The sequence below is a fragment of the Hypanus sabinus genome, chromosome 23, assembly GCF_030144855.1.
Source record: "Hypanus sabinus isolate sHypSab1 chromosome 23, sHypSab1.hap1, whole genome shotgun sequence".
In the NCBI taxonomy this organism is placed as follows: domain Eukaryota; kingdom Metazoa; phylum Chordata; class Chondrichthyes; order Myliobatiformes; family Dasyatidae; genus Hypanus; species Hypanus sabinus.
This window is the reverse complement of record NC_082728.1, coordinates 9443267-9467718: the sequence shown is the minus strand read 5'-3', so window position 1 is coordinate 9467718 and position 24452 is coordinate 9443267. Positions and strand designations below refer to the sequence as shown.

Genomic DNA, 24452 nt, shown 5'->3' with positions numbered 1-24452 from the left:
TTACATAACACAACGAAGAAACTTAATTTTAATTTCAGTGGGAACAGTGTTGTTGGTCTCCCTTTTTAGCCAGCGCATCAAAGTCTGGATTTAGTTTTGTTGTGGCGATTCTCAGGATGGATCTGAGGTGTTGGTCAGTTAACTTGGATCTGTGGCTGGCTTTGTTGATGTTCATGACGCTGAACGCCTGTTCACACAAATAGGTCGAGCCGAACAAAGAGTAAAGCGCAAATGTGGAGTAATACGCTGCACCTCAACAAAGGTCAATGTATATAGAGTGCGTCATCTATTGGGAAAATGCCAGAATTGCGGGGAAAAAACGTTAACAAGGTTTATTAATATAATTTCATCAAGTTCTGCGGGCCGGATTAAAAAGCTTAACGGGCCACATATGGCCCCCGGGCCGTAGTTTGCCCATGCCTGGTCTAAAGCCTATAATGCAGCTTTCAGCAGCAAAACAAATCTTCAGGTGGTGTTAAACAAACAGAAAATTGCTTTTCAAAACCTATTTCACATTTACTAATTAAAGCCTAAATGGTTGGAAGCAATTTTGGATCACAACATTCCAAAAGCTGCCAAAAAAAGTAACAATTTCAAGATGAGGATAACAAGATAGAAAATTAGGAGGGTTGGTGTTGCAATGTATTTAGGAAATTGTTATACACTAAAGGTATTAATATATGCATAAGAACAGATCTGAAACTGACCACGCATCTATAAAGCCAGTAAGCCAGGTAGGCAAGCTGGTTAAGAGCAGACCTCACACAGGGATACTGGCCTTCATCAGTTATTACAAAGAACACAAGAGTAGGAAGATCAAACTGAAATTTGCACAACACTAATTATGCAACAGTGCTGTCACGATATGATAGCATCAGAGATTGCGCAGAGGAAATTAACAAACATTTTTCAGACTAGAGGATTTCTGCTATGAATGTTTAGCTAGACTAAGGGAGTGTTCTTTAGATCAGCAACTGAGAGGCTAGTGATTTCTTACGAATAAAATCATCAGTACTTTGCTTAACTATCATTTGATTGCGGATTAGTGGATTTTCTTTACATGCAAGGAGGACTTGAAAGGTACTGAATCCCACAAGGTTATGTGTCAAGACTGGAAAAGAGATTGACATCAATAGTTTTCATAGCTCATGTGGATATAATAGTCTCACCTATGTAAATTTTTTTTTCTCCGAGGTGCTAGATAACTAGAAGCCAACAAATCAGAGTTATGACCAGGATAAACTGCAGTTACACTGCAAACCCAGACACTGAGCTTAAAAAAAAAACCGTGGCACAGAAATCTTTCCTAAGAGAAGGGAAAACAAACATAAAAGACACATCTGCACTTGGCTTCAAGGTTTAGGCATTGAAATAGGAAAAAAATCTGTTCTCTAATTTATAGCCAACTATTCCACGTTTATTTTCTTAAAACCCAAAAGGCCTAGTGAAATGAGAGCTGTTTGTCACGTGGAATGTTCCTGTACATTACAAATATTATGGAGAAAGGGTCGTCAAAATGATGGCCCAGGAATTACCTGTGCCACAAAACTTATTTGATGATCAGGGAAAGGTACATAAAGTAGAACTTGAATTCACAAAGTGATTTCTTCTTTCCCAATATTTCTGCAAACTTTTTACCAAAAAAAATCCCAAACCATCCTATTTGTTTCTGCTTAAGGATAGTTCATTAGAGGTTACTGACGGACTGTGTTCCTGAGCTATGTGATTAGCGCAATAGCCACTGATCAAACAGTAGACATTGAACAGTGAGTAAGAACTTTCCAGAATAATACAAATAGTCATTTAGGGATCAATTTTCTGTCGCTTTAAAGCTCTTCTGTCGATATTAATTTCTTGGATACAAACTCAGTGGAACAAAAATAAGGCTCCCCAATGTGAAACAGTAAAGGGAATGGAAGCCAAGCAAATAAGTTAATAAAATTGTTTTGACATTTCCATTCATCAGAAGGAATTCCAAAGCCTGATTCCTGTGCTTTGTAGTGTTATGTGACTTGAAATATAACACATCTTAAAGGTAGACAGAGAAAAGGAAGCAATTTTTTGGCCAACGTTTCACTGCAATGGATTTTTTAAACTTGGTCAGAGAACACATAGAAAAACAGAAGTAGAAATATGTCACAAGGCCCCATGGCGGTTAAGTGAGAAGACTATTACTATCACTTAGAACATTCTATGTAAAAAAAATCTTTTTTACATCAGTCCTAAATGTCCCTTACACCAAGTCTAGGATTCTCCATCCTGCAAGAGGAAATAGCTTTAATTATCCATTCTCAAAATATTTTAAGATTACTGCACCAACTTTTAACCTCCATCAAGTAGAGGGCAACTTTAGCCAGCTTTTTCCTCAAAGTACATTTGCTCTTGTATTAGGAAAAGATCTAGTGACTTTATGCTGCACCAGCTTCAAGTATATATTTTTTTAAGTCACATGGTTTAAGTGCATCACACAGCTCGATATAATCTTAACAAAACCTGCTTTCTTCTGTACTCCAACTTTCCTGCAATAAAACCCTTTGTACTATTGATCTTGCTGTACATCTGTTTTCTTTGCATCTCATGAACTAGCATACTAGGGTTAAGAGTCAGGTAGCACGCAAATAAGCCCTTTGGCTCAACTCATCCATACTGACCAAGCTGTCCACTTGAACTAGACTCATTTGGGCCCATCACTGGTAAAGCCCATCCCCACCATTAAGCACATCTACATAGAATGTTGTAGGAAAGCAGCATCAATCATCAAGGACCCCAACCACCCAGGTCATGCTTTCTTCTCACTGCTATCATTGGGAAGGTGATACAGGAGCCTCAGGATTCACACCACCTGGTTCAGGAACAGCTATTACCTCTCAACCATCAAGCACCTGAACCAAAAGGGATAACTTCACTTAGCTCATCACTAAACTGTTCTCAAACCCGAAGGACTCAATTTCAAGGACTCCTCATCTCATGCTCTCAATATATTACTTACTTATATATTTTAAAAACATCTTCTCACTTTATTTTTGTATTTGCAGTTTATTGTCTTTTGCACACTGGTTGTTCACATTGTTGACATTTTGTCTTTCATTGATTCTATTACGAATTTATTCTATATGTCCACAAGAAAACGATGACATACATGTACTTTAATAATAAATTTACTCTGATATCCCTCCAAACCCTATCCATATTATCCAAATGTCTTTTACATATTGCAATTGGACCCACCCCTACTACCTCCTCTGGCAGCTCATGCTGACCCATGCATGACAAAATAGCCCCTTAAATCTTTCTCTTTCCTTACACTTATGCCCCTTTGCTCTAAACATCCCTAAACAAGATAAAGTCCTCACCTTAACTATGCTTCTCATGACTGTATAAACTAAGGTCATTCCTCGGTCTCTATGCTTCAGCTGGGGGTGGAGGGGGCGGGGAGAGAGAATGTCACAGCATATCCAGTTTCTCTTAGGAGCTTCAGTCATGGCAACATTCCACCCCCCTCCCCCACTGGTGTGTGGATAGGCTCACTAATACATTTCAGAGGATGAAATAAGCAAATTCTTGTTTGGCTCAAAGTGAAATGTTTCCATTCAGAATGCCAAAATGCAGCAACCACGTGGCCCCCAGAAACAAGTATCCTTCAGCTGCAGTGAAGTTCTCCAGACACTTCAGAACAAAAACATTGAGATTTCCAATTTACTAAACCATTTGTATTGCAAAGAAAATTTGTGGAGCCCAAAAAATAAATTTAAGGCAGCTTTCTGGAAACCAGCCACTTAGATTAGTTTACTCCGATACCCATTAACTTACTGCTAGATTATTAAAACTATATTCACTATGGTTCAAGTTTTAATCAGTAAACAATTAATTTAATTTCAAACATCAACAAAAGTCATTCCTATTGCTAATACCCCTCAACCATCAGGCTCTTGAACCAGTAGGGATAACTTCACTCCCCATCACTAAATTGTTCCTACAGCCTGAAAGAAAACAAATCTCAGGGTTGTATATGGTCACATGTATATACTTTGGTGATAAATCATTTTCAACTTTAGTAACCAGAATTCATTAATTTCACCAAATAGGTATTTCAAAATGGAGCAGACAACTCAAAGTTTTTTTTTATTTTCACTTATGAATGCTACAAACAAGTTAACATGTTCCAAGGCAAATTTTATTATTGATTTATGCATTTTGACATGTATCCAAACTTGTAATTGTTTATCAAAAAATAGATTTCAAATATTTTCAAGACAAGAATCACCATTTTTCAGTATTTAAATTAATTTTATTGATTTCAAATTTTCAATTCTACACAATAAAGGGGTGTACTAGGTACCTGTCAAAATACATAATCATAATATTATTAACTGATTTGGATTTTTACACCAAATTGATGAGAAAAATTCAAGACTCAACAGATAACTAGGAAAAAATTACTTAAGCAAAAAATTCTTGAAAACATACTTCTGAGATTGTTTTTGCTTTGTACTTGTAGGTCAAATTTTCAAAAGATACTTAACAAGCTGCCACACATGGTCACTTGCAAACTCATGGTGTTGAAGGCAATATATCAGATTGGACAGAAAAGCATTGGCTAGCCAACAGGGAGTAGAGATAAGGGGGTAACTTTAAGATCCGTAACCATCGGGATTAGTACTGACATGGAGCTGTTCACTAATGATTTAGGAGGAAGTGAATGTATCATAGTCAAATTTGTTGGAGATGCAAAAATCTACAGTATACAAATAATTTGCAACGGCATATTACTAGGTTGAATGAGTGGGCAATAAGTTTGCAACCGAGTATAGAGAGCAGAAGTGTGTAGTTGCTTATTTTGGAAGAAAGAAAATAGATTTAATTAGAGGAAGATAGAAAGCTGCAACACAATGGGATTAGGAGCTCTTCGTATATGAAACAAAGCTAACAAACAGGTCAGGAAGGTTAATAAAAAAGCTGGTTTTACTTCAAAAAGGGTTAGCAAATAAAAACTAAGAAAATTTTACTACAACCATACTGGGCACTAGCAAGGCCACACAGTACAGAGTTCTGGGTCCCCTAGGAAACATTTAATCAGTGGAAGCAATTTAGGAAGGGTTCAGTAGGACGATACTGGATTGAACAAGGTATGAATGAGATTTATTGAAACAAGATTCTTTGGTATCTTGACAAGGTAAATGCTAGGGGATGCCTCCCCTCTGGTCAGAGTCCAGGATTAAAGGACGTGGTCTCAAAATGTGGATGACTGAGGAAGAACCTTTTTTCAAAAAGGTCGAGAGCTTTGCAATTTCTTGCAAAGAAAGATGGAGGATAAATACTTGAGTATATTCAAAACTGTGATAAATCTTCAACCTCCAAGGAAATCAGGAGTGATAGGTAGAGGACAAAAAGTAAAGAAAGTTGGATCAACCATGATCTTATCAATGGTATAGCAGGCTTAAGCCAAATAGCCTATACCTGTTCCCATTTCTTATTGTCAATATCTGGCCAATGATGGACTGTATTTTGCAGGTAAATGTACAAAGCAGGATATTCAGAAGGTCACATTTACCAAATGTAGTTCAAGTTACATTAACCTGATTGTCATATTTATTACTCTGCAATTACTATCAAGACAATGTATCAACTTCAGTGTAAAATAAAAACACTATATTTTGACATTCCATTGTCAGGCATATTTATCATAGCTCTTCTCATGGTGAAATGTTCCAAATTTCCTAATGAGCCTATAAAATATTCTTTTTTTTATTAGTTTTTTAATACATTTTTTACATAACTACAGATAAAAAAACCCAGATCAAAATGAAGAACATTGATACAGTGCAAAAATGAGCCTATAAAATATTCTAATGAAGAAAACATGCAGAAATGCTTGCAGTACCAATCCATGTACTATCCTGCAACCCATTAAAATGAATCATTGGACTGTCTGTTCCTAAGTACAGATGTGTCAATGGATAGGTCCAGCTTCTTATTTCTTATGCAGACTTCAAAAAATAACATGTAATGCAGGAAGTTGCAAGGTGTTTTCTGTTGTGTATTTAATATTTCAGCAATATTATAAGTGAATCGTTTGATTAACCATTCTTTGTTTACATAATGCATTGCTGGTTATCTGTAAACGTAGGTAAATAGCATACATCATCATGCCACTAAGTGATACATGTGCACCTCGCTTAAAGAAAACACAAAGTTCGACTCACATTTTGGAATATCCATCTTTTACTTTAAATTAGTTTAATATTGTAGAGTTACAAAACATTTTCCTGGCCTTCCTGTTTACAAATGCAATCTACCAATAAAGTTAAATTTTGCAATGCATTAGGCAAAGAATGTACATCATGTGGCACAACCTTCAAGTATTCTGAAGGTCATGGGAAAGTTGGTCTCTGCAGATTTACATGCTTGATGCAAAAGGACAAGTGTCGATATCAAATTTGAATAGCTAAATTCCTTAGACTTAATACTTGTATATCAAAATGAAAACACTGTTTACAGCACAGAAACCTAGTTCACTGGTCTTCATATATGCAAGCTGAGCTGCTTTAGAAAATAAAACTAAAACATTTTGAAAAAAAAAACTAATTCACAAAACAGGTTCAAAATTTTAACTGGCATTGACGATAAAGGAAGAACAGTCAATGTAGCCATTTCCTCTGTCACCCATGAATAATAAAGAGTAAAATATGTATCCTTTAAATTAATGGAGAACATTTTATTCTCAGAACGACCAAGGACTGAATACAAATGGTGATTATTTCCTCAGAATACAATTTCCCTTTTATTTCTAGCAAGTGGCAACATTTCCTCAACATTTCTTCACCTTGCTGAAGAAAATGATTGTGGATTTCAGGAAGGGGAAGTAGGGAAAAATGCACTAGCAGAAAAGGCACAACAGTGCCTCTTTCACCACAGATGGTTGAAATTTGGTATGGCCCCCCCAAATTCCAAGAACTCTCTATAGGAGCACAATTGAGAGCATCCTGACTGGCTGCATCACCGCCTAGTATGGGAACTGTACTTCCCTCAATCGCAGAACTCTACAGAGAGTGGTGCAGACAGCCCAGCGCATCTGCAGAGAACTGTGCACTATTCAGGACATTTACAAAGACAGGTGGGTAAAAAGGGCCCAAAGGATCATTGGAGACCCGAGTTACCCCAACCACAAACTGTTCCAGCTGCGAACATACAGGAAACAGTACCACAGCAAAAAAGCCAGGACCAACAGGCTCTGGTACAACTTCTTCCACCAGGCCATCAAACTGCTTAATCCCTGCTGACACTACTGTATTTCTATGTTTATTGCCTATCCTGTTGTACAAATATTTAAAATAAATTGCTATAATTGCACATTTGAACGGAAACGTAACGTAAAGATTTTTACTCTTCGTGTATTTGAAGGATATAAATAATAAAATCAATTCAAATTCAATTCAATTCAGTCCTCATTGAGAGATCAGCAGTAGAAGGCTAAGCTGCTTTATGCCAACACGGTAGTGTAGTGGTTAGCACAATGCTATTGCAGTGTGAGGTGTTCCAGAGTTTGGAGATCAATTCTGGTGTCATTCTGTAAGGATTCTCTGCAGGTCATCCCTGTGGAATGCATGGATTTTCCCTGGGTCCTCCAGTTTCCTCCCACAGTCCAAATATTGGTCAATGTAAATTGTCCCGTGATTAGGTTAAGATTCATCAGGGCTGTGGGGTTGCTGGGGTGGCATGGCTCAAAGGGCCTACTCCACACTGTATCACCAAACAAATAAATAAAAATCACACAGCCTCTGTCCTGGGCACAACACATTGATGTACACCAGTAGTTCTACTTCATTAGGAGCTGAAGAGATATGGTATGTCAAAAGACTTGCAAATTTATACAAACGTACAGTGGTGAGCATTCTGATTGGTTGCATCAACCTGGTACGGAGGCTGCAATGCACAGGACAGCAAAAGGCTGCAGAGAGTTGTAGACTTAAATCAGTTCTATCACAGGCACAAACCTCCCCACCAGGGGACATCTTCAGAAGCAGCTATTAGATTTATGAACAGTCCATGAACACCATCTGATTTTTACACAAATATTTAATTTGTAATTGATAATAATTTGATTTTTTGCATGCTACTGCTGATAATAAACCTGATTCTGGAACACTAGAAAATATAGCCACAGCACAAAGTCATTCAGTCCATTATACAAGTGACAATCTTAGAGAAAAAAATACACTACTCTACTAATAACATCTGACACTAAACACAGCAAAAACAGACTTTCCTGATGTAAATGGGCAGGTGGGGTGAAGACGACCAAAACCTAGCCAAAAATTTCAGAAAACAGCATCAGAAACCCTAAAAGGGAGCTTTGCAAGGAGGATTAAGAAATATCCCAAAGCATTTTTACAGATATTGAAAACAAGAGAAAAGGGCCACTCAAGGACAAAGGCATTATGTTTGGAGCCAAAAGAAATGGAAGTTACTAAATGAGTAGTTTGTATTTAGTATTCACCAAGAAAATCATGGAGATACATGTTGATATTCTAGGGCAAGTTAATCAAGCTATTCCCAAGTATCTTGAAGACTATTAAATTGGAAGCATGCCCAGTGCCTGATGGAATATATCACAGATTGTGCGACAAGAGGACATTACTGGGGCTTTGCCAGAGATTTTTGTATCCTCTTCAGCAATGGGCAACATCCTAGCAGACTGGGACTAACGTGCCTTTGGTTAAGGGTAATAGTGCTTACAGTGGCATTAAGCATATACAGCTGCAACATCACTTGAAGGCTTTTAAAACTATGTTTAGGCCACATTAGAGTATTGTGCACAGCTTTGCTTCCTGCCTTTACAGAAAGAACTGAGGGTTCTGTTCTGGGCTGTTCCAAAAGCAATTTAGGTAAAAATATAGATTCAATTAATGCCTTGAAATCTGCATTACTTACTCACTCACTAATCACTCACTACAAGGTGATATCCAATTAATTAGTTCTCAGAATTAAAAATACACAGCTCATAATAAAATTAGCTTAAGCTGACAAATTCAAAATACTGAAAGAGGACCAGCAGACACTTTTTTTAAATTTCCAGCTGTTTGTAAGAACAAGAAATACAGCAGTAAACCCATCTGGTACACTGATCAATAAGGCTGCAGTAGATGCTTTAGCATTATGCATTAACCTCATTGCTCAATTTATTTTTTAAATATACTAAGTGACTGAGACTCCACAATCGTCAGGAAGTTTATTCCAAAGATTCACCACCTTTTGTGTGAAAATTTCTTCTCATTTGTGTACTGAATGACTGGTTCATATATTGAGAAAGGAACATCTGCTTCTGGACCCAGCTACAGTGGAAACTACACAGCTATCCCATCAAGTTAAGAATTCTGTACACCTCACACCTATACAAAATCCAATGGGGTTTGCAAATTAAACCTCATATAAAGATAAATTCATACAATTGATCATGCTAATTAATATGCACCTACATGAAAGGAAGTTCTCAGCCAAGTGATTTACTATGCACATTTTACACACTTGTGTTTAGAAAAAATGGTTAAAATTTTCTAGCTGTGAAGAATATGGTGCCTATAGAAAGATTTGCGCATTTTTTTTTTGTCCATTAACACCCAGAATATCGCAAGGCACCTTACAGCCTAAATTCTAACATTTAGCAAGTGCTATAAATGTTGGCAATTACATAACAGCACTAGATACAAAAATATAAGCAGAAGACATCATAGGTTTGAAGAAGGGATATTGTTTGAAAAACAGAGCCATCTGGATAGAATTTAATCCAGGGAAATGTGGCTAGTTTATCTGACTGCCGTATTCAACAGAAAATATAAACGCATTGTTGCAAACAGTCCAAAATTACAGTACAGACTTTGGCCAGAGAAGATTGAAAAAACGTGTATAATAATAAAATTTAAATAAAATCAGCACCAGCTGGGGATGACTGCTCTAATTCTTAAATACAACTGACAGCCAATTTAAATAATATCTGAAGAACAGTGTCAGTGACATACTTCTGATTTAATTAAAATAAACTTTTATATCTGGATTGGATAATCCCCAGAGTAATAAGGAAATGAGCAGGGAAACAACATTTGATCATACATTTAACTGCTGACTCTTCACATATTTTCCAATGACTGATACCAGCAGTTAAAAAACAAATATAAAATACAACTTTTGAATTAGATTACTGAAGTGAATTGATCAACAGATGGTGCTTCAATATAATTTCTAGAACAATACACATCTCATGAAACATTAAGAAGCTCTCGTTTAACAATATACTAGCATGCCCAGATGTAGCAGAACTTTGCAGTTTGAAATTCTAAAAAAGTACCAAGTTCAGTCAAAATAATTCTTAATTTCTAATCTTCAGAAATGATATTAGTTAATACAAACCACTTCAGGATTGTGGATCACACATTCAGAAAAAGTTAATGACACTTTTACCCTCCTAATGCTCCTTGCTCCACAACTTGTTTCCAGAAACAAGTGAGAGCAGTAGCGTTTGCCAGCTCATGCTCTCATTGCTATAAAAGGTGCTGAAACTGCAGTCAGTGGATTCTATTTCTCAGCATTAGGAAATTCTGTCTCTGCATAATACTTCCCCTGAATTAAGATTGTGAAATTTACTGGGGGCTAAACACTATGGCTTAGAAAGTGAGATGAAGTCAGAAAGTGGCCATATTAGAACAAAGATTTGCTATGAATGCCCAAGAATTAATACCCTAGATTATACTTTTGAGAGCAGGAATAAAATTACATTTGCTCATCTAACAACAGTGTAAAACTTTTAGGATCAGATCAATAGATCACAATGGTCACAACTGGAATTGTATTTTTTTCAAGATACACTGTGGTGGAGCAGCTAGTAAGAGTTGCTGCACTCAGCGCCAGAAACCCAGGTTCAATCCTCACCTCAGGTGCCAGCTGGGTGGCGTTTGCATATTCTCCCTGTGACTGAGTGGGGTTTCCTCTGTGCGCTCCAGTTCTCTCCCACGTCCCAAAGGTCTGCAAACTAGCAATACACTTGGCTACTGTCAATTACCCCTAATATGTATTTGAGGGAGAGAATCTCTGGTGGGGGGGGTTGATGGCTATGTGGATAAAAAATTATTATTGCAGATTATTGCAGGAACAGTGCAAGTAGGTATTTGAGTCAGCATAGGCTCAGTGGCTGAATGACCTATTTCCTTGCTGTACTGTTCAATGTTTCTAAAAATAGTCAACACTGCCCAGTTCCACTCACTTTTGCCAATAAAACTGTCAATGGCTTTATTACTTTTAGATATGATTATTCTATTACATTCTTGACAGGTACCTTTAAATATACTCTCAACAATCTTAACATCTGACAGCTCTGCTACCGGCACTTTACCGAAATGGCTTTTACTAATGGCTTGACCCCTCCAAAGAAGAAACAGATTGATTGATTGCTGTGCTATTCTAATGCAGTCATATATGTTTAGTTGCAGTTGACAAACTGGGTTTTATACAGTTGAACCTTGTGATTTCAAAATCACTACTTGTAAGTATTAATATGTTTAATAAAAGTAGTTTGAAGACTGATTCTTGGTTGAACCAATGGCTTGATTTAACCTATATATAGTTAACAAGTTATTCTTATTGGGTTGCATAAATTAAAATGGGTCACCTGACGTTTGAAAACTGCTGCTCTAGTCCACATTGGGCTCTATCCTTTCACAAACAAACCTGCCTGTAGAACTACATTAGCTTTAGTTAAACAATTCCTCCATTTTATAAAGCTTAAAATCTGATTTCAAGTCCAGTTGTTGCTTCATTCCTTCCTCTTTTTGATAAGGGGCAACACAAGTGCACAAGGACCTTGGGGTAATGTACTAGCCCCAATTTGTTGACAGACAGGACACAATGTAGGAATACACAAGTCTCTATCCGGGCAGCATTAGTGTCATAATGGTCAGTGCTTGGGCTGTAGCTATTTCAATATGATTTGAATGAGGGAGCAGTAAAAGATCAGACAAGGCTGGGAGGTAGGGAAAGTAAGAGCAGCAACAAGATAGAAAAGCTGGAATGTGCTTTAAACAAATTTGTTTAATGTCGATAAACATGAGATCAGTTTGGTTCTAACAAAGAAAGAGATTATTGTCTGAACAGTGACAGATTAGGAAATGGGACAGTGTGGCAACTCACTCTGTGCTTGTACATTAATCACTGGAAGTGAGCCTTCAGGGGCAGCAGACAGTTAGGAAGTATCCTGAAGAAGGGTCTTGGCCTGGAACGTCAACTGTTTATTCATTTCCATAGATGCCGCCTGACCTGCTGAGTTCCTCCAGCATTTTGTGCGTCTTAGTTCGGAAGTACACTTGGCTCCAGTGCGGGAGGACAAGACAGAAGCAAGGATGTCTTGTTTCAGATGTATAGGACCAGAGGGAGACCCATTTGCAGTTTTATCTTAATTGCCTGAAGAAAGATGCTGTGAAGAGATTACAATGAAAGAAGACTGGAATAGCAAAATTGGATTACAAAGACAGACCGGCCACATTTGTTGGGAGTACAAAAGAGTGAAAATGGATCCCAGAAAAAATTACCCGCAAAAATTATAACAGAACTGTGCAGACTAAATACAAGGAGGGTCTTCCTACAGATGGAGTCCAACTAGGGGGTCACAGCCTTAGGACAGGTTGGGGAGATGTGCCATTTTGAACAAGAATTTGAAAAAATTTCTTCAGCCAGAAGGTAACAAACATGTGGAGTTTTCTATTAGTAAAGGCAGTAAGGGCCCAGTAGTTAAATGAATTTAAGGAGTTAAGCACATTTCTTCATGCCAAAGGGTCAAGGGAAATGGAGTAAAGAAAGGAATAGGGTACTGAAGTGAATGATCAGTCATGATCATGGTGAGTGGTGGAGGTGAATGGCTTACTTCTGCTATTTTAATGTCTCCCTAATCTCCTCCAAATCTGAACCATTTACACATTTTCAATGCAGGCACACAACAATCTCTAAATTTAGCCAACTTTTTACTGCTAAATATGCCTTCAAGTACTGAGATTCAAGTCCTAGAATTCTCCTTCAACCCTTTAACATGAGGTTCCCAAACTTTTATGCCATGGACTCCTACCATTAACCAAGGGGTCTATGGACCCCAGGTTGGGAACCCCTACTTTAACATCTTCTTTCTTTGATGAAACTCTAAACCTTGCTTAATAAACCCTTCAAACCTTGGACAGATATCAACATTGTTTTAAACAAACATAATATCTAAGCATGTTTTGTTATGTTGAAAGTGCTGCCTAAAACTATTTTTCCCCTATAGCTACTAACTACTTATTCTCCATCTGGACTGACTATTTGAACCCTGGGAGATGCCGGCAGCCGACAGCAGAATAGGCTGAAAGAAATTCTTTGGAAGATTGGCACAAAGAGGTGCAATCTAAAAAAATGTCACAGTATAAAACTCAAGACATTTTTAGGAAACAAACTATATTCTACTTAATTAGAATAACTTGCAGATATCAAACTGCAATGAATTCCAGTAAAATGATGGTGTCCAGATAGTCAAACAAAACCTAGTTTGTTACATAAAACTCCGTTCCAGCCCATTGCCTCTCAGATTCAAGCTGTTTCTCCATCTTTTTCACTGACATTTCATTTCTCTGGACTGTGAATAAGTGACAACAAGTGACAATCACTGAACTGGCACCCACTTTCAGTTTTCAACTATTCCTTCCAACTTGTCTCAATTGCTGTGTAACTCAGTAACCATAAAAGTGAAAAAATAAGGGGAAACAGTCTTTTAAAAAAACACAATGTTTGAAATTAACCAGTTAATGTGGAAAATAGTTTAGGAGGGCAAAGGATTTAAGTTAAAAATGCAAAAATAAAAGGGGAAAAAAAACAGTTGATGTGATACAAATGGCTTCAATTCAAAAGAGTTTCAAATGCTGAATATGAATAGTACTTCTGTTGACTACATCTTTGAATTAGACAATTACGGCTAGCAAGTACAACACAAAGCCAACTTAAGCACTTCTAATGCAATTCAGCTTACCACAAAATATTATAAAAAATAGTTCAAATGTACAGTAGACTTACAATAAATCCTTAATAAAAAAGTGTAATTCTTAATTAATCTTATTCACTACTGTGCAAAGATTTGTTATTGTATTCATAGGACTGTAACGTGGATTTTATTTAGTAGCTCACTGTTAGTTACAATATAGCAGCAAGAACACCTTTGATCAATGATGTAGTTACAAAAAGTAATTTCCCTGGCAACATTTTTCCACTTGAAACCAAAACAGATCTGCTACTCCATCAAAACTGCAATCAAAAGACTAAACTGAATAATGATGCAGTCACTAAAAAATGTTACAGAGTGTCAACATTTTTAAAGTTTTAATAAGCTGATGCAAGTGTGAGGTGACAGATGGATCCATGCAAGCACACGAGAAACACTGCATACCAAGCAGATAATTACACATTTATGAAACTAGCTTATAAAAGCTGGCAAGGAGTTCCACCATATTAAACAAAAGATCAGCCTTGCTTCATTTGACCAAATGCTTCCTGCATAAGACTGCTCATTTTAATTATAGAATCAGTGTACACAAGTCTTCATTTCCAAAACATTTTATCTAAGGTACTTTACAGTAACAGTTTCAGGTTACAGCCACAACAATAAGCATTTCTTTGACTTCAGTGTCAACTCTGTAGTCATCAACTTCAATGGACACAATTTAAATATTACACCTGGCTCCAGTTCAAACAAACCTTTCTATATACACAGAAGTGTATTGCTAAGGATTCATCATAAAATACCAACAAATTGCAGCACTGAATGTTGAACGATACCATTGAAACTGTGGTTTCAGTGGTAAAAAAACTAACAGTTTTGTAGAAGATTGTCACCTAATGAGTGATGAGTCCCATCATTTGCAGTGGGTCATCTGGAAGATCTTTATCCTCACTTTTAACATTCAAAGGACTATTTCTGTGACCTCCAACAGGATTGCACCATCGGACATTTTCCTCTCCTTTCTCAGACTATTCCCTCCACATCTACCTGGCCCCTCTTTCGACTTAATCAACTACCTCCCCCCCTCCCCAGCCTGCTCACTTCTGCAGGCATCAACAGGAATGTAACCCCTGCTTCCCTTTCCACCACACAGAGAGCCAAATAATACCAGCAGATGATACGATCAATTTGCACTTCTGCCAATTTAGCGTATTGCATTTATTGTTCATGATGTGGTCTCCTCTACACAGAACACAAGTACAAAAAAAAAGCCTCTCTAGCAGTCAAGCATCTAGTCCCGTCACTTTAATTTTATGCTACACTGCAGCTCTGACCCATTTGTCACCTCCTGACCTCCTACTTTGCACCAATGGTCCCAAAATAAACCGTCGTATGGCACTTTGAAGCCGTCAGGACTTAATGAAATTAATAATTTCAGGTAACCACTCCTTTTTCTTTCCCCTCCACAGATGTGGCTATACCTTCCTGTTTCAATTTGTCTCTTTTTTTGTTCTCAAACAGTCAAGTCTTCAAATCTGCTATTACCTTGATAACTTTAATCTGTACATCATTCTGCACCCTTCCTCTCTCTGCAACTTAATGTGCTTGTGTTCTGACTTTTCCAGACTGTGACATCCCAGTCCCCTTCTCTTTTCTTTGTTTGGCCCACACATTCATTTCAACATTGTTTTGCAGATTACCCATATCTGCAGTTTTTCCTCTTTCAGTTTAAACAATATTTCTTTGTCAGTCATCCTTCTCCCATTCATACTGCTGATAGCAGTTTTCAATCTAATGAATAATTAGCATGAAAATTATTCAAACTAAAAACACAATGTATAGTAGCTGCCACAGCACCATTTAATAGAATACCACAGGCCGCATCATCTTGACATCTCACTTCCTTGCACTGTGCTCGGAGCCCATACCAGCTGAAACTGGTTCCCTACTTGTCACATTTGAAAGCACTAATTTATCTGTATTGTTTCATTATTATTCAACCATTCATTAATCTGACACTTTAGAAAATTGGGGTCTAATTAGTTTTCCATGAAGATTTTAAATGTGGACCTTGCCTTCAAATGGGACAAATGGAGCAAAGACTACCAGAACAATAGGTGAAGATACACAGTGTAGTAAGATGCACCTGATAATACCTTTGTCTGCAATTTTTTTTACAAATATGGCAATGGTAGAAAATTACAAAATGCACATGCAAATTGAGAAATTAATTACAAAACAAATTTAGCTTTATTCGGAGCATAACTTCAAAAAACATTTTAATGGACAACCACAATTTCAAGTTCAATAAGGCAGAGCAGAAAATGCTGCAGACAGTAATCACTTTTACAAAACCATGTTCTCAGCTCAAAGCTGGAAGTTGGATATCCTCCCTCCATTGGAAGAAAAGGAAATAGCTGGGGACACTGCAGATCACAAAAATTAAAGGGAAGCATTATCAACGGAGTTGCTTTATCATTTAATGTATCAGTGCAATCTACTTCCCCTCTTCATTCAAATGGGGGGATTATGACAAACCATGCGAGCTAACATTTTAATAGCAGACAGCTTGAAGGATTAATTATATGCCACATTTTCTAAGCTGAAGTGAAGAGTTACTTAGAACAGATACAGGCCATCCACTCCCACCCATCACAAACTCATTTAATTCTCCCCACATCCCCATTAACTCTCCCCCGATTCCACCACTTGCCTACACAACAGGGAGATTTTACAACAGCCAATTAACCTACCAATCTGCACATCTTTGGCATATGCAAAAAAACCCAGAAGAACCGAAAAGAAACACGGTCACAGTAGGAATGTACAAACTCCACATACAGAACCCAAGTCTCTGAAGCAGCATCAGAATCAGGTTTAATATTACTGGCTTATGTTATGAAATTTGTTGTCTTTGCTGAAGCAGTACAATGCAATACACTTAAGACAGTCCAGGTGACCTGGGTTCAATTGTTGCTGCTGCCTGTAAGGAGTTTGTACGTTCTTCCCTTGACCACATAGCTTTTCCTCCCACAGTCCAAAATGTACCAACTGGTAGGTTAATTTATCATTGTCAGTTGTCCCGTGATTAGGCTAGGATGATATCGGGGATTGCTGGGAGGCGCGGCATGAAGGGTCAGAAGGGCCTGTTCCATGCTGTATCTCGATAAATAAATATAATAAATTAATTAAGCAATGCAAAAATAGAAATTAAAAAGCAGTGACATAGTGTTCATGGGTTCACTTTCCATTCAGAAATCTGATGGCAGAGGGGAAGAAGCCGTACCTGAATCACTGAGTGTCTCTCTTCAGGCCTCTGTACCTTTATGAGATGAGCCACTGTATTGCCCAATTGTTTTAAATTTCTCTGCCCTTAAATATAACACTAATTTAGTAAAGGAAATATTGGATGAAATGCATGACAGTGCATTTCTAGAAATAAAAGGCAAAATCAAAGGTAATTCAGATTTTATAGTAAAATTCATTAGGTTTTCAGATTTAAAAAGTTATTTTCACCATTTTCTATCTCAGTCTGAAACATATTCATTACTTAAGCCAAAAAAAACATTGTTTCCTCGTGTGCTTTCATGAGCCAACACATTTTATATATTGTACCTGATTACTAAAAGTTACTTGTATCATTTCCCAGTTAAGAATTTACAAGTTAAAAGCAGGGGAAAGAAATGGGTCACATTTGGCAGTTTAAAAATAAGTGGCATAGGAACTTGGCAAAATATTAGTGTTTACTTATACTCATGACATTTATTGCTTTCTAAAGCTGTTATTCACATTAACTGCAAGACAAAAGTGTACAATTTGACACAGCATACACTTCCTGTTTTTCACTTCCCCTTGGTCTCTCTTGCTTCAAGGTAGCACGCAGGCAGAAAATGCATTTGCTCATTTCCAAAAGGAGAGTTTGAAAAAAATCTAAATGCCTCAGACAAGCATTAATAGCTGCTTGAGCTCAGAATACTTTTCAGGGAAACACATTTAAAAAATTGTATCACCCTATTAGGGAAAGTCAGAGGAAATTATTTGGTATTGTCAAACAATGGGCTAAATAGTTTCATGCTCAAATGCTGTAGCATCCAATTTAGTGTGTTCTGAGGCTGGGGGTGGAAGCCATGTAGCATCCATGCAAGGGTCACCAGACTCAGAAAGTTACTTTCCCCAAGCAGTAAGGCTGATCGGCACCTCCACCACTTTATCATTTCCTGTCACAGTCACACCTGTGCCTTGTGTCACTTTAAGAACATACAATCAACGTACATAATCTATGCATTTATATTTATTGTGTATTATTTCATTATTGTGTACTTCATCTTATGTTTTTTTTTGTGCTGCGTCGGATCCAGAGTAACAATTATTCCGTTCTCCTTTACACTTGTGTACTGGAAATACCATTAAACAATCTTGTCTGGTCTTGTGAAGAATTAAATACTGAGCCAATGCATTATGTCCTGATATAAGATAATCAGATTAATTGCGAAAATTCCACGTAATACAGCAGCGTTTGCACTAGTTTGACGTAAAATAAGAAAGTCAATTTAACCTGTATGCAAATAATGTCAAAAAATATGCACGATCAACATGGCCGGTCACTTAATTTGCCGCAATCTGCAATTTTTACCTGCTTAGCAGCCAAAGAAATATTGTACAATAGGAGTCTAACGTCGAATGTAATTTATTAAGTGGGGCTTCTGTACTGAAGAGCACATTTTTTGTCCTCGTGATATCAATCGATGAAGCTTATGCAAAGGAAACTTCCTAGCAAAGACCAACGATGCGATTTTTTAAAAACATAAACGACTAATCGCCGCCATTAAAATGAAAATCTCACTTCCTGGTCGCCGTAAAAGCTGCAACGGGCGCCAAGACACCGCCCTACCCGAAGAAAGAACTAGCGACGGACACAGGAAACGGGCCATACATGTTTCTTTCACGTGTAGGTTAAAAAAAGCACAAAAGATCCAAATAATTAACTGCACGACTGCTACTTAATTTAAAACTGCCAACTAAATCAGTGTTTAATAATACAGCTCAGGTAGTAATACCCCAAGGGTTGCTACAGATATTACTTATTAACCTTAGAATGGTTATTACACATTAGTTTTTTTTCCAAAATTGCAAACCAGGAAGTGAGTCGCCTTAATTCTGGTTAATTAAAATCGGTTATAAAGATAGCTTTTAGATACTGCGCAGATCTTACTAAAATACTTCCACACCTCCGTCCAACCATTTACTCCCACTAGAGCGGGTTGTGTCCTGACTTCCGTACTTTTACAAATGTGAAGAAGCCCCAGTCTGCGAGAACCGAAGGAGCACCGCGCGCTCCGGGTGGGACAGCCGAAGGGACTCGGGATGCCGAAGGAGCCCCGCGCGCTCCGGGTGGGACAACCGAAGGGACTCGGGATGCCGAAGGAGCCCCGCGCGCTCCGGGTGGGACAACCGAAGGGACTCGGGATGCCGAAGGAGCCCCGCGCGCTCCGGGTGGGACAACCGAAGGGACTCGGGATGCCGAAGGAGCCCTGCGCGCTCCGGGTGGGACAGCCGAAGGGACTCGGGATGCCGAAGGAGCCCCTGCGCGCTCCGGGTGGGACAGCCGAAGGGACTCGGGATGCCGAAGGAGCCCCTGCGCGCTCCGGGTGGGACAGCCGAAGGGACTCGGGATGCCGAAGGAGCCCCTGCGCGCTCCGGGTGGGACAGCCGAAGGGACTCGGGATGCCGAAGGAGCCCCGCGCGCTCCAGCCTTGGGCAACCGAAGGGATTCGGGAAGCCGCAGGAACCAGAACGCGCTCCAGGTTGGACAGCCGAAGAGACTTGGGGTGGTGAAGGAACCAGAACGCGCTCTCTTCCACCCCTCCCCCACTCATCATTAACGGTCTCCTCACCTCCACTGACATGCCGGCGGTGCCCTCACCCCTCACCAACAAAGTGGCGCCAGAGCAAAAAGCCCAGTGCCCCCACACCCCCAACCGCCGCTTTGCTTTCTTTACCGTGCTCAGTCAGAAACGCCCGTAAAACCTCAGGCTAGAAAAGCCGGTCGACCTCACCAGCGCTACTCCGACAGTCGAATGAACGGAACGAGGGGAGGGGAGGAGCTGCCGCTTCCGGTGGGGACGGGACTTCCGCTCGGCCATGGAGGAAGGGAGGTATCCTTCCAGCTTTGGTTGTGGGAGAGCCCGTTCTGCCGGTAGTCGAGGGCGAGTTGGGCTTGGGGATTGGGTCAGATCGCGGCAACAGAGTCGAGGCAACAAGTTCAGGCACCGGCGTGGGCAGGATTGGGGGTGGGGGAGCGATTACATTCGGTTCCTGAAGTAACCCACAACCCACACAACGATCACCTTGCACTAAATTAGGATTTTTTTGTTCTAATGGTCTTTTCCCCTGTAAAAATCGAGCATATTTTATGTTTCAGTGTTTCTTCTGAACGCAGCTATGTGCCCCTAATGCTGCTTCAAGGAGATTTTTTTTCATTGAACCTGTGCACCTCCTATTTATCTCTCTTTCATGGAATCTGGAAGTTTCTATGACTCCCATCACCATCAAAAATGACCATGCTTGATACCTCTTTGGTAGGAATGGTTGTTTCATACGCTTTAAAAAAACCAACTTCCTGCTCAGATTATTGCAACAGATAAACTGTAAAGAAAACTGGTTATTTGAACTTCGTAATCAATTCGTTGACCTAAGTTGAGATGTTCTGTGGGTAGGAGAACCGGAAACACTCTCCTTAGGAATGTTTACAGTGATTGGCATTCGTTTATTGTCGAGAAAGTTGGGTACGGCCCAAATCGAGGTGGCAGGGCTCAGGTCCAAGAGCGAGGAACTCTGCGAGGTTTACTCGTCTCTGCGCTGAACAGAGGCTGTGACCTGCAACTTCTGGGTTCCAGCAGCGATGACTGGTTTAACGGCCGTGAGCTCACTTTCATGGAACTTTAGTTCGGAATTCAGTGGAGCTGCAGAGAGTTATGCTAACTACTAGACTACCGCGCTATCCCTTATACTTCTGACGGGCTCAAAGGCCTCTTCGTTCTAATTATGTGCTACTGTAGATCGATAGAGGTCATTGAATTTTGTGAGTCATTAAGACATTTAGGGTATGGGAAATATTAGGGAAGTGTTTTAGATTGCAAGACATGGGAGTAGAATTGGGCCATTCAGCCCATCGAGTCTGCTCTGCCATTTCATCATGCTGATCCAATTTGTGCTCTCTCAGCCCCAATCTTGTATCCATCTAACATAAAAAGAATCGGCCCCAACACAGATCCCTGTGGAACACCACTAGTCACTGGCAGCCAACCAGAAAAGGCTCCTTTTATTCTCACTCTTTGCCTGCTGCCAATCAGCCACTGCTTTATCCATGCTAGGATCTTTCCTGCAATACCATGGGCTCGTAGATTGTTTAGCAGCCTCATGTGTGGCACCTTGTCAAAGGCCTTCTGAAAATCCAAGTACACAACTTCAGGTGATGTTATTTCTCTAAAGTATTCCAACAGATTTGTCAGGCAAGATATTTCCTTGAGGAGCCATGCTGAATACGGCCTATTTTATTTCGTGCCTCCAAGTACCCTGAGACCTCATCCTTAATCATTGACTCCCAATATCTTCCCACCCACTGGTGTCAGACTAACTGGACTATAGTTTCCTTTCTTCTGCCTCTCTCCTTGAAGTGTGAAGTGATATTAACAATTTTCCAGTCTTCCAGAATCTAGTGATTCTTGAAAGGCCATTACTAATTCCTTCATGATCTTTTCAGCCAGCTCTTTCAGAACGTTGAGGCATGCACCATTGGATCCAGGTGGCTTGCCTACCTTCAGACCTTTCAGTTTCCCAAGTGCCTTCTTTCTGTTTATGGTAACTTCACACACTTCAGGACCCCTGACACCTGGAACTTCCACCAAACTGCTAGCGTCTTCCACTGTGAAGACTGATGCAAAATACTTGATCAGTTTGTCTGCCATTTCCTTGTTTTCCCCATTACTACCTCTCCAGCACTGTTTTCCAGCGATCCGATATCCATTCTCACCTCTCTTTACACTTTATGTATCTGAAGGAATTTTTGGTATTCTCTTTACTGCTGTTGGTTAGCTTACTTTCGTATTCCATCTTTACCTTAATGACTTTTAGTTGTCATCTCTTGCTTTTTAAAATCTTCCCAATCCTCTTTTTGTTGTTCAGTCGTTGCGTATGACTCTTCATGACCTCGTAGACCATAGGTTTTTTGTGGTGAGATACCAAAGTAGATTGCCAGGCCTTTCTTCTGCTGCTGCTGCCGCCCAGATTGGGACCCTGCTGGTTTGAACTCAGGAGCATCTACCTTGAAACCCGGTACTGATGCCACTACACCACCAGCGGCCCTCCGAATCCTCTAACTTCCCATTAATCTTTGCTCTATTGTATCCCATCTCTTTGGCTTTTATGTTGGCTTTGACTTCTCTTGGTAGCCATGGTTATGTCACCTTTTCTTGGGATACTTCATCCTCTTTGGGATGTATATATTCTGTGCCTTCCAAATTCCTTCCGGAAATTTCAGCCACTGCGGCTCTGTCATCTTCCCTGCCAGTGTTCTTTTCCAATCAATTTTAGCCATTTCCTCTCTTGTGTCTGTAATTCCCTTTACTGCCTTTACTATTGTCACATGTACAAAGGTACCATGAAAAACTTTATTTTGCATGCCATCCATACAGAATATTCTGTTATAACAGCAGATTTACACAGTGAAAAGGAAAACAAGAACAGAGTGCAGAATAAAGTGTTTATGCATTTATAAAAGCTAAAAATTGCATCAGATGCTAAGACATGAGAAAATCTGCAGATGCTGGAAATTCAACCAACACACACAAAATGCTGGTGGAACACAGCAGGCCAGGCAGCATCTATAGGGAGAAGCACTGTCGAGTCTTGACGAAGGGTCTCTGCACGAAACGTTGACGGTGCTTCTTCCTATAGATGCTGCTAGCCTGCTGCGTTCCACCAGCATCTTGTGTGTGTTATCAGATGCTAAGAATTGGCTAAACCCTAATCATTACAGTTTATCAACAATATAACCGCATTGATCACTTTGCACTAAAATGGACTTTGTAAGAGTTGTTGAATAATTTAGGTTTGGTTTTCTCGAGAATGCTGCTTATGTGATACAACCACACGTAATTTTTTTTCATTGTACCTGTGCATACATGTTTCAAAGTTACAGTTAATGTCAGAGAAATGTATACAATACACATCCTGTAATTCTTTTTCTTCGCAACCATCCACGACAACAGAGCAGTGCCCCAAAGAATGAATGACAGTTCAATGTTAGAACCCCAAAGCCCCCCTGTTCCCTGCTGTCAAGCATGAGCAGCAGCAAAGCAATGATACCCCCTCCCCCACCAGCAAAAAAAAACGTCGGCATCCCCCCACCACTACTCAAGCATGTGGCAAAGTACCAATAAAGACACAGACTTGGAGTACCCCAACATCAACTCGTTCACCTGCTACTTTGACATATCACAGGCTCTCTCTCTCCCTAATAAAGGAAAAAAAGATGTCCCCAGTCCCAAGAAGGGAGACATGACAATCAACTCACTGATTTATGGAGTTGAAAGTCTGTTGAGTTGCTTTATCTGAGCTCTGTGCCCAAAGAACCCAGGTCTCTGGGAACACAGCCAGCAGCCAACTTGCTGCTTTCAATCTTCCATGTACTCCCACGACACACCAGACTGCAGCACTGACTTCAAGTCCACTGGCCTCTGAAGGCACGTCCTTGGTCTGAAGGCAAGCCAATCTTCTAGGCCAGTCATGAGAGCCCGAGAGCGGGTCCCATTCCCACAAAGAACTGATCAGTGTGTAACTCCAGTTCAGGGTCTTCAAAAGAACCCTTAAAGGGAAAAATAGAGATATTAAAGATAGAAATAGAGCTGATCTGAAGATGCAAGCAAAGGAGTCGCTGTTAGGAGATGATATAGAGGAATCAAAGTCAGAAAAACTCAACTTTGAACCAGTTAAAATAGTTGAAAATAACTTAAATGATCACAGTTTAACTGCTTACATTTCTATTTATTGGAATAGGTACAGGGCGGTACAAAGTTTAATCCGCAGTGAGTAGATTTCCTCCGTCTGAGAGATTGTGGGACTCAGCAGCGCAATGTGCTACTGCTGACTTGGACCAATGCCGTCTGAAACTGGGGCCTCTGTGGGGAATCCAGGGTAAGTCCAGATATTAATGCTGTGGTTAGGACAAAAGGTGTGCCTCAGAATATGTGGTCATTGTTATCTGTGGGAGCTTGTTGAGACGTTGGCTGAAATATGTCCCATTATACAGGTAAGCTTACCATAAGGCACGGAGCTGAACTCAGTGATAGCAAGATAAAGCACCAATAGAACAGAGAATGAAGTGTAACAGCCACAGATAAAATGCAGTGCAGGTAAGAAATAAGGTGTGAAATCATGATGAGGTAGACTG

At 39.5% G+C, this 24452-nt stretch overlaps 2 protein-coding genes across 5 annotated transcripts in view; one reads left to right on the top strand and one right to left on the bottom strand.

The window, feature by feature from the left end:
- Positions 1-20120, bottom strand: part of arhgdia (Rho GDP dissociation inhibitor (GDI) alpha) — a 60840-nt gene extending 40720 nt beyond the window's left edge. Inside the window, exon 1 of one of the 4 annotated variants that reach the window (XM_059948330.1) lies at positions 20002-20120. Coding sequence is in view for 1 of the 4 variants with exons in the window: in XM_059948329.1 (XP_059804312.1) it covers positions 19231-19244 (14 nt within the window). In the remaining 3 variants the exon portion in view is untranslated. Of the gene's footprint in view, positions 1-18635; positions 18793-19214; positions 19378-20001 lie in introns of those variants that run through there. The other 3 variants (XM_059948329.1, XM_059948333.1, XM_059948332.1) reach the window with 3 other exon arrangements.
- A 3666-nt stretch (positions 20121-23786) lies between these two features.
- rgs9b (regulator of G protein signaling 9b) overlaps positions 23787-24452 on the top strand; it is a 137750-nt gene continuing 137084 nt past the window's right edge. Inside the window, exon 1 of the mRNA XM_059948321.1 lies at positions 23787-24196. The gene's annotated coding sequence lies outside the window, so the exon portion shown is untranslated. The remainder of the gene's footprint in view (positions 24197-24452) is intronic.